We start from the raw sequence: 10,922 nt of genomic DNA, 5'->3' as shown, positions 1-10,922 counted from the left end.
ATGGTTCCTTGAGGGGGTTTCCAAATGGCCCCTTATGGGTGTGTAACTCTGAGAGTGTACACATGGAACCATTTGGTTCCATTTGTACACTCTCAGAGTTATGGGGGTCCACTGTGCTACACTAAATGGAACAGAGCCTTAATTAGTATCATTGGTAAAACATGTGAAGGAAGTAAGGAAGAGGCCCAATTTCTTTCCAATATGGCTGCTGTGCATAGAGCCTACTGCTTCCACTTCCAGTCTAAATGTAGTCTCGCTTAGCCAGACAACTATTCCACAATCTCCGAATGGTTCGGAAGCATTTGAAAATTGTGGGAGGCAACAGTCTGGCCATGTGAGACTATTCTAAAAGTATTAAATTCCGCCGCAGTGTCGCTTGCCGAAAATAAAATATCTACAAGCTAGCAATGCGTTGAGCTAAAGCACAGGCCGAGACACTGACCAGTGTAGGTCAATCTGGAATGAAGGAAATGGATTTCTGATTGGTTACTGATTACAGCTACAAATTCCCCTCCTTTCATTGGATAATAGCAATGCCACTCAAGCAGCAGGAATTTGGGCCAACTACTAAATCTTCTCTTATATAAGCAGAGATACAAATACAATAAAGTTGTAAAATAGGAAATTAAATTAGCGCAGAGTAGAAAAAAGAGGCTTCTACAGAATAATTCTAGGCGTTCGTTTTATTTAGAAATGATTTTTATAAATATTTACTCCCTCTTCACTATGATTTGCATTTTTAGCACCTCTATTAAAGTCTATTATGTTGAAGCAAGCAGAAACACAACCATGCATACACCACTGGTTACTCAACTTGGGGGTCTGGGAACCCCCAGGGGTCCTTAAGGGGGTTCCAGGGGGTCCTGAACAAATGGAGACTTCGGCGGTCTGTAACTCAGAGAGTGTACAAATGGAACCAAAATGAAAAGTGTGAAATCGTACAAATGGGGGTCAGTAGCCTAAAATACTGCACAAACTGCTGCACAAGCCTCTGATAGTTTGTTATTGTCTTGGCCCAAGGGTTCTGCCTTGGGCAACCGAGTTGCCCAAGGTCTCATTAAGAGTGGAAACTATGCACGAATGCACGAAACCTAACAAAATTAATTGTTAAAAGATTTTGTGCCCTGGCCTTCTGTAACTTGGAAGTAGTAAACAATTAATGTTCTGTGTATTCAGGTTAGTCTTTTGACCTCTTCTAACCTTGACTCCACTGCAGGCCTCAGTTGCATGCATACAGATAAAGATAGAATGAGGAAGGCACCCCCAAGTGTTCATTCTGCGTCATAACATCTTTATAGCCTGCTGAGAGAGATAGCGTACTAATCATTAGTGGTGGAAAGTAACTAAGTACATTTACTGAAGTACTGTAATTGAATACAAATTTGAGGTGCTTATACTTTACTTGAGTATGTCTATTTCTCGATACTTTATAATTCTACTCCACTACATAGGGTTGTACTTTTTACCCCACTACGAATTTGAAAACTTACTTACTAGTTACTTTTTAGGTTTAGTTTATTATTATTACAAAACATACTTTAAACAATTAAACCTATTTTATAATTTGGAGTAACTATTGGAGAATAACCGAGCTCTTGCTATTTAAAAAAAAACATTTGACAAATGTTGACAAATTTGAGTACTTTTACTTTTGGTAGCCTACTGTAAATACATCTTCATGCCAATACTTTTGCACTGAAGATTTTTTTTTAATATTGTAGTATTTTGATACTTTAACTTATTAAAGCTCTATTATGTATTTGTTTTGGTGAATAAATTTATACTTTGTCCAATCTGTCTAGTATATTTAGCTATGTAATCCTCCTATCCTCCTATAATTCGACAAAGCTCTGTCTGTGCGGTGAGCCCAAAATCTCTTGTCTGCCCGGTTCTCCTCAGTGGCTGGAGCAATTGATCTGAATTTGCACACCACAGCCATTGACCATTATCATGTGCACAGAACACCGAAGCCCGTTTTTCGCTTTCCCCAAATGTCAGCTGTTTATTAGCGTTTTTGTGTTCGCTGGCTCCCAGGTTGCCAAATCATGTGCACATATCCCCCCACGGTTATGGTCTAGACTCTAGTACAATAACTCATACAATTGTGGTGGTTGTATTTGATCTCCCTGCCCTTCTATTGAGACATTTAGATCCTGCGTCTAGGTTGGACATGACCTTTGGCTTTGGCACAATGACAATCCTGTTTCTGGTTTGACATGAGTTTTGACCTGAAGGTCAATATTCAATTTCTCCCCAGAGCAAGCAGGCAGGCTCTATACGCTCATTGGTAAAGCACTTGTGCAGGACACCTGGATTGAAATCCGGGGTAGAACAGGAACGTTACACAGTGCAGCTTTAAGTAAAACATCTGCGTAGTGCGTACTTCTTCGGTACATGCACCGTACTGACCTCAGCAGACTTACTGTACATACAAACAAAGCAGATACCTTTGAACACGTCAGAAAAACAGCTTTTAAGTTTTATAGTAAGTTATCATATACTTTTTTATAGCAAAAGCACAATTTGGGGGTTTGCATTTTTTCTAGGCTTGTTGTTTGATTTCTTACATAATATATTTGATTGCAAAGTTACGATGTGACAATTCTCTGTTTTCAAATTTCTTTATTCTATACATTTCTTAACTTGATTTCTTTACTTTACATTTGGCAATGTAAACATATGAGAGAGAGAGAGAGAGAGAGAGAGAGAGAGAGAGAGAGAGAGATGAGAATGCTGTTCCCTACAAGAGTCCTCAGATTATTGTCTCCAGGCTAAGTATACCACTCTGCCTGGAGGGAAACAGGGTGATTTCTCCAGAAAATTAGGTAATTGTGTTTTGGTCCGGAGCTGTTTTAACATAATTCGATTTCCCCCTTTATTGCCTGGGAGGGCCTTCAAGGGGTGCAGTGTTGAATTTCTGCCGACAAAGGGGAATGAAGTGTTAATTTCTGCTTACAAGAACAAAATCTCCTGCTCCTGATCTAGTTAAGGTTGATTGCGCGTCATTCACAGACGTTCCTTAAGGAAAAGGAGGCAGACAGCATAGCCTGGTGATTCCTCTTCCCTGAAACTAATGCTACTCTAATTACACCAAGGGAGAGGCATGTTCGGTCTGGCTGGAAACCCAATCACACCTCACTTCATCCCCTCTCCTTAGAGAGTGCACCATCCATAATAGGCCTGAGGAGTTGTTTTACACCGGCTAAGCAAAACACGGCAGAAAATTCACATTATAACGGATAGAAAATGGGAACGTAACTTGCTTATGTTCTGCTGTGTTTGGTTGTTTGCTCTACAACTAGTTAACACCCTTCCTCCCTTCCTTCTTTCCTCCCTTCTTTCCTTCTTTCCTTCCTTCCTCCCTTCCTCCCTTCCTTCCTTCTTTCCTTCCTTAACCACTTTCAATATGGCGTCCCTGTTTTGGGTATAATTATGGGCGAACATTTGCAAAAGTTGCATAGCTATTTCTGTGTGTTCCGTTTTAAAGTAGCCTATTAGAAACTTTGTATCTCCATATTTAACCTTTTTAAGTTTTTTCGTAAATGAATGGCCTACGTCATCATACAAGAGTGTCGCACAAAAGTTGTGAAAATAGCTTACCTACAAGCTCACTAAGCTTGCAGATCGGCCATATTCACTATTTTAAAATACTTTAAAATAATAATTAAAAAAGGAACGGTTTTGGACATACAAGGTTTCCACCTGACAACGAAATAGGGCTTAAGTGGTTAATTGGCAGGAGACTGACTCCCATGTGCTCTCTCCAGGTGCTGCTTAGCACCATGGCATGATGATCTATGGTCTCTTATCATATTAAAGTGCAGGCACTGAACCACTTAAAACAGTGGCCAAGGACAATTAGACATCCTCAATAATAGCACTAGGAAACCATTTTGTGTTAAGAGCCCAATGTAACACTCTTAAGATGGGCCCTTATGATAAAATAGCTTATGCATGTACGTAGCCTACATCACACACTCCCAACCCTATAGTCACATGTGGTGGACAGTAACAAAGTACATTTACTGTACTTATTGTCTCCGCCAGGCCGAAGGCAAACACACTCCCTGGATGCCAGAGCAGAACCTCTGCCCCAAACGTTTCACATGGGCCTGTTATAGCGCCACTAGGAGGCCGATTAAAAAATAAATAAAAAAATTGACAGTACTCCTACAGATTCTGTCCAAACATCACGCAAATCGGTACACAGTATATAGTCATTAAACGGAATGGGGCTTTCAGATTTTGCCTCAAATCATGAACACAGTGTGCAATTTCCGTGAAATTTTGCTCGCACATTCCCACTAGGCTGAGGAAGAAATGCCACTTGAAATCTTTCAAATCAGCTTCATGGTGGCGCTATAACAGGCCGATTTGTGTTTTTACCTATAACTGCACCAATCTGTGTAAAACTTTGTATGCGCACTCCCTAGAAGCCAAGGAAAAACCTTTGCCCTGCGGTTTTCACATCTACCTTTTATAGCATCAGGAGGCCGACTTATGTAAAACACATTTTTGGATATTACTCCTTCAGATTTTATCCAAAGTTCACACAAATCGGTACAAATTATTTTTTAGATTTTTCATATTCCATCCTGATTGGCTAAGATTGACATCTAAAGTTTGCAGGAGTGGCCTGTTTTGAACAAAATGCCGCAAATCATGAACGCAGGGTCCGATTGTGGTGAAACTTTGCAAGCAGATTCGCACTACGTTGAGGAACAAATGCCACCCTTTTAGAATTGCCCTATTATAGCACCACCTGGAGGCCGATTTTTTGCTATTAAAACTCCTAAAAATTTTGTCCAAACATCACGCAAATCGGTACAATTATCTCTATAGGGTGTACCAAAAAATCCTGAAGGGGGCGTCAACAAGAGTCTTTTGGTAGCGGCGGCCATTTTGGGAGGATTGGGGCTGATGGTTGAGGGTACATAAACAGCTTGTAAACAGTGACCCGACCGTGTTTGTTTTTTAAACTCACAGTCACAATGGTGAGGACTTGCTCAGTTCATAAGTGCCATAGCAGGTCGGGTCGAGGTAATGTGGTAGATAAAGCAGTACAATTTGTCAGCTTTCCAGCATAGAGGCAACATCACGGAGCTCAAATAGATGTAGTATGGCTTGGATCTCAGCTGTACGACGCATAGAATTAACGTTCAACAACCTGCCCAAATACAGCCGTGTTTGTTCACTTCACTTTCTCAAAGGTATTTTCTTTTTACCAAAAATATGAAACTGCTATTTTGTCTCTGCTAACTGAAAGTAACTAGGTAATGTAACTAGGATGGTCCAGAGTGTTAGTGACTTTTTTCCCTCTCTAACGCACTGACAGGCGCGCTGCTCTGCTCATAGACCGAACGTTCCACTACCGTGCGAGGTCTCCAACTTTAATAAAAATAAACAAAGCTATTTTGCTACTCACCGAAACTTTCAACAACACAAAACTGCCTTTGTTTCGGTGAATAGTGAAATAGTTTTGTTTATTTTTTTATTAAAGTTGGAGACCTCACACGGTAGTAGCAGCGCGCCTGTCAGAGCGTTAGAGAGAGAAAAAAGTCACTAACACTCTGGACCACCCTAGGCTATCCTAGTCTAGTTACATTACCTAGTTACTTTTAGTTAGCAGAGACAACATAGCAGTTTCATGTTTTTGGTAAAAATGTACCTTTGAGAAAATGACGTGAACAAACACGGCTGTATTTGGGCAGGTTGTTGAACGTTAATTATTTGTGTGGTACAGCTGAGATCCAAGCCATACTCTCTTCTCTTTAATACATTGTTAGCCTCACACTGTATTCAATCTTCAAGAGGAGAGCTGCAACATGTGAACAGCTTTCTCATAGACCAGCCACACATGTACAGTGTGCACTGATCACTATATAGTCGGCAAAGAAGTTAATGTTTACAAACACAAACCACCGTCACTCTCTAGTCTTAAACCCGTCTCCATGTACAGTTTGACCCCCAAAGGGCTGTAGCGTCAAAAAAGGGGGCGTGGCTAACTTTTGGTGACGCAACGTTGGTACACTATAGAGCATCGCAGTTCCCGCCCCTTCCGGGTTCCACCGCAAAATACTCAATGCATTTTTCCCATTGACATTTCCAAAAATATTTATATCAATTAATTTAAGCCTAGAATCAAGCCATCCAGGGTCCTGGTGAATCATGACCATAAAACGTTTGATTCTGTGATTTTTTTTTGTGAAAACGGCAAAACAAAGGGTATTTATTAAATATAGTATATCATATAATTAAATATAAAATGAAATAAAATCACAGAAAAAAACGTTTTATGGTCATGATTCACCAGGACCCTGGATGGCTTGATTCTAGGCTTAAATTAATTGATATAAATATTTTTGGAACTGTCAATGGGAAAAATGCATTGAGTTTTTCCTTCCGGCACCAGGAAAAACCAGGAAGTGGGCGGGAACTGCGATGCTCTATAGTCAAGTGATCAGGATGGATCCGTCTGATTGTTCATATTCCATCTGATTGGCGAATTCCGAACATTGCTGGCCCACAATAACCTACCTGACCTGGCAGAGACCTTTGCTCCGAGGAGCACTTTTTCTAGTTTTTAACATATTAACACCACTACATTTCAGAGACAAGACATTTCAAGACAAATATTATACTTTTGACTCCAAAACATTTTTATGAAGGTTGTGATATTTTTAAGCATATCTTTCAAGCCAGCTGTTGAATTTAACAAGGACTTCTTCAATAGTTTGACCATGCAGGCTGATCTGTCATCACCAGAGAAAAACACGCAAATAAAGCTTGATAACTTATTTCCATTGGGGTGTGTGTGTGTGTGTGTGTGTGTGTGTGTGTGTGTGTGTGTGTGTGTGTGTGTGTGTGTGTGTGTGTGTGTGTGTGTGTGTCTGGCTTTGGGTTCTACAAGCAAGTGCATTCATTAGGTCTTTCAGAGGGTTAAGAGGTGCATTGTGAAACCAACACAGCAATGATATTAAAAAGAAAATGTAATTTTCAACACTAATATTTTTAAATGTAATGTTTAAAAGTAGGCTACTCCAAGTGCTTTAATTCAAATACAAATCTGACTGAGCAACTTTTTCAGCAGAGGAGTCATATTTGACGAGGAACTTCCTCGTCAAATATTACTCCTCTACCGAGAAAGTAGCTCCAATCGGAACCTCTCCCTCCGCTATATAGGCCTACTGTAGCTCCGAGATGAGGTTCCACGTTTGTGCATTTGTGCAACATTTTATCACTTCCGTTCAAGTAGCCTACAAATGTTATCTGAATGAAACTATGCCAAGTTAAACCCAACTAGGCCTACGGCATAATTCTCAGACAACAAACAAACAAAAAACCTGCTAGGTTTGCTTTAGTAGCTTACTGCAGTGGTTACACTGACTATCTCTTTTCCACTACTAAATTATGTGACAGCCAGGCAGGCAGACTGTGACAACTATTGTCTGGAAACTCGTTTTATGGTATAACTACTCCCCCAAGTGGTAAATTAGAAAATGACAGTTAACTCCAGGAGAAAAAAAAGAGAGGCTTGTCCCATCATAACATAGGAGAGAAATGCTCCTAAGTTTAGGTGCTCCAAAGGTTTGAACGTTAACTCTGAATAAAACAATTGAATCATGTAGATCTCAGTATCCGGCTTAGCTCGAATGTAGATTATGGACGTGTGGCCAGCCTGTTAGGTATGACATCTGACGTCAGTTGTCTGTGACATAATTATTCATGATGTATGATTAAAATTAGTTAAATATTTCAAAAAGTACAAAATGTGAAAAACACATTGTGGAGGTACTTCTGCTTATGACAGACACTGTGAGCAGGCCAAACACTGTGTCTGATGAAAGGCAAAGTCTCTCCATGGACATTCTGCACGGCTTCTTTCTAATTCAGACCTCTTTCAAACTGTATCTGTGCTCCCATCATCTCACCAACACAGTCTAAGTCAATGGATGGAGACGGAGAACATGGTGTGGATTTCTACTCCACCCCACTGGTGGTAAATGGCGTGGCCCAGACCAGTGGAGATCATGATGAGGACACTGAGATGGTGACGGTCTACACTAAAGACCAAGGAGCTGACAAGAGCTCAAGGTCTGAAATGTTGGACAGCACAGACAAGATGGACATGATCTACACGATAGAAGACACCCCACCCTGGTACCTGTGTGTGTTATTAGGTCTACAGCACTACCTGACGTGCTTCAGCGGTACCATCGCTGTTCCATTCCTCCTGGCCGAGGCCATGTGTGTGGGCTTTGACCAGTGGGCCACCAGCCAGCTCATAGGGACCATCTTCGTTTGTGTGGGCATCACCACTCTTCTCCAGACTACGCTGGGCTGCAGGTTGCCTCTTTTCCAGGCCAGCGCCTTTGCTTTTCTGGCCCCAGCCATGGCCATTCTGTCCCAAGACAAATGGAAGTGTAGTGATACAGTGGTCCCACTATTGAATAGCACAGAGCTCATGCGTACAGAGCACATCTGGCACCCCAGGATACGAGAGATCCAAGGGGCCATCATCGTGTCATCAATGATCGAGGTGTGCATCGGAGCGCTGGGCCTGCCGGGGGTACTGCTGAAGTACCTTGGACCCCTGACTATCACTCCTACCGTGGCCCTCATTGGCCTGTCTGGCTTCCAGTCTGCAGGCGAGAGGGCTGGCAAACACTGGGGTATGGCTATGCTTACTATCTTCTTGATGCTGCTGTTTTCCCAGTATGCCAGAAATGTCCATTTGCCTCTTCCAGTCTACAAAGCCAAAAGAGGATGGACCTCTTACAGGCTACAGGTCTTCAAGATGTTTCCTATCATCATGGCCATCCTGGTTTCATGGGGGTTGTGTTTCATTTTCACAGTGACCGACGTTTTCCCGCCAGAGAAGGATAAATATGGTTTCCACGCCCGCACGGATGCACGACAGGGCATCTTGGCAGCTGCACCATGGTTCATGGTCCCTTATCCCTTTCAGTGGGGCATCCCAACAGTAACGGCTGCAGGGGTGATTGGCATGATGAGTGCGGTGGTGGCAAGCATGATCGAGTCTATAGGAGATTATTATGCCTGTGCGCGTCTCTCCTGTGCCCCTCCACCCCCAATCCATGCAATCAACAGGGGGATATTTTTCGAGGGCATGTCCTGTGTGCTGGATGGCCTGTTTGGGACAGGCAATGGTTCCACCTCCTCCAGTCCTAATATAGGCATAATAGGACTCACAAAGGTGGGCAGCAGACGCGTGATCCAGTACGGGGCGGCCATAACACTGCTGCTGGGGCTTGTGGGTAAGTTCAGCGCACTGTTTGCCTCGCTGCCCGACCCCATCCTAGGTGCACTGTTCTGTATATTGTTTGGCATGATCACAGCAGTGGGGCTGTCCAATCTGCAGTTTGTGGACCTCAACTCGTCCCGGAACCTCTTCGTCCTGGGGTTCTCCATCTTCTTTGGCCTTATGCTCCCGAGCTACCTCAGACAGAATCCACTGGTCACCGGTATCGTTGAGATAGACCAGGTGCTGAACGTGCTGCTGACCACTGCCATGTTTGTTGGCGGCTCCGTTGCATTTATTCTGGACAACACCATCCCGGGTTCTCCAGAAGAGCGTGGGATCACAAAGCTGAGGTGCAGCTCTGGGCCCAGATCCACAGAGCCGGAGGGGATGAGATCCTATGATTTGCCGTTCGGCATGGATTTTATCCGCAGACACAGAGTCTTCCAGTACATCCCAATTAGCCCCACCTTCACGGGGTACCAGTGGGGGACACTACAGGGGGCCTGTGCCAACCGGACGGGACATGCCGAAACTGGGGAAGTAAGGGTTGGAATGGGAGCGGAGGGAGAGAGTGGGGTATAACAGACAGGCATTAGGTGGGGAGCAATAGTAGTAGAGAAAGAGATGGGAGCTGGGAAGGGGTGGAAATGAACATGTGTAGGTGTCAGTGTATTCTATGGAAGCGATATTACATGGTCATGTGTTTGTCAAGCTTTTAAAGATGTCATCATTAACTCAGCTCGTGTGTGTGTGTGTGTGTGTGTGTGTGTGTGTGTGTGTGCAGGCTTCCTACAAGTTCTTTGTGGAATCCATAATTACTTTCAACATCACATCATGGTTTGGTGTGATGCGTGTCATCAACCGGAAACCTCTCGACAGGGTTGTTAAGATCAGTGGTAAGATCATCGGGAAGAACCAGGAGCCACTCAGCAGCATCCACAAGAAACGATCAGTAAAGAAGGCCTCTCAAATAGTTGAGGACAACACACACACCCTTCACACCCATTACAGACTGATGCCGTCGTTACAGGGCTTCGACACTTACCAAAAGGGGCTTAGCCAGCTTTGTACCTACCTCCATCAGACTGCTGAACACCTAGGTCTGGTGGAGCTCCCCCCAAAGGACATTGGACTCCACTTGGACGCTAGTAAACACGTAGGTTGCATATCATTAATATTATGCTTTTAAGTAGTAGTTTTTGATGTGTGTGTGTGTGTGTTTTTTTTTTTCCTGCCAAGATGTCTGGAGGAAATTACATTTTCGGGTTTTTGGTATAAAACGGGAAAAAAATAAAATAATTATGGCCTAATGTGACCTTTGAGCCTGTTTGTGAACGTCGTTATCAATATGACCACACAGCCTAGGGAACGGTGGATCTGAGATATTGTATAAATGTATACAAAAATATTCCGGGATTGACCTTGGTTACACCCTCGGTTACGCCACTATTAGTTTTCATGCTCAAACATGTGGTGCACGGCCACTAACAGAACCCAACTACAAACCTAAACACAAATAACAGAACTCAAATAACAAAACTTAAGAAGGCAGGTTATGGAAACAGTAATTTCAACTTTATAGGGGATGGGTGTGACCCCCAACCAATCCACTGCTTAGGTGTCATCAGAGCCAACCAATCTGTGGAGAGGGCCAATT

General features: G+C 42.9%; 1 protein-coding gene across 1 annotated transcript; it reads left to right on the top strand.

Moving 5' to 3' along the window:
- Positions 1-7,948: 7,948 nt before the first annotated feature.
- On the top strand, positions 7,949-9,847 carry LOC308100658 (solute carrier family 23 member 2-like; the record flags this gene model as incomplete). Its single annotated transcript, XM_080449724.1, has 1 exon — positions 7,949-9,847. One exon carries the CDS (start codon positions 7,949-7,951, stop codon positions 9,845-9,847), a length of 1,899 nt encoding a protein of 632 aa, XP_080305850.1.
- Between the last annotated feature and the right edge of the window lie 1,075 nt (positions 9,848-10,922).

This window comes from Gymnoscopelus braueri (assembly GCF_963280865.1).
Source record: "Gymnoscopelus braueri genome assembly, chromosome: 14".
Lineage (NCBI taxonomy): Eukaryota > Metazoa > Chordata > Actinopteri > Myctophiformes > Myctophidae > Gymnoscopelus > Gymnoscopelus braueri.
Note: the sequence above shows the minus strand (reverse complement) of the source record. Positions and strands in the feature narration are given on the sequence as shown.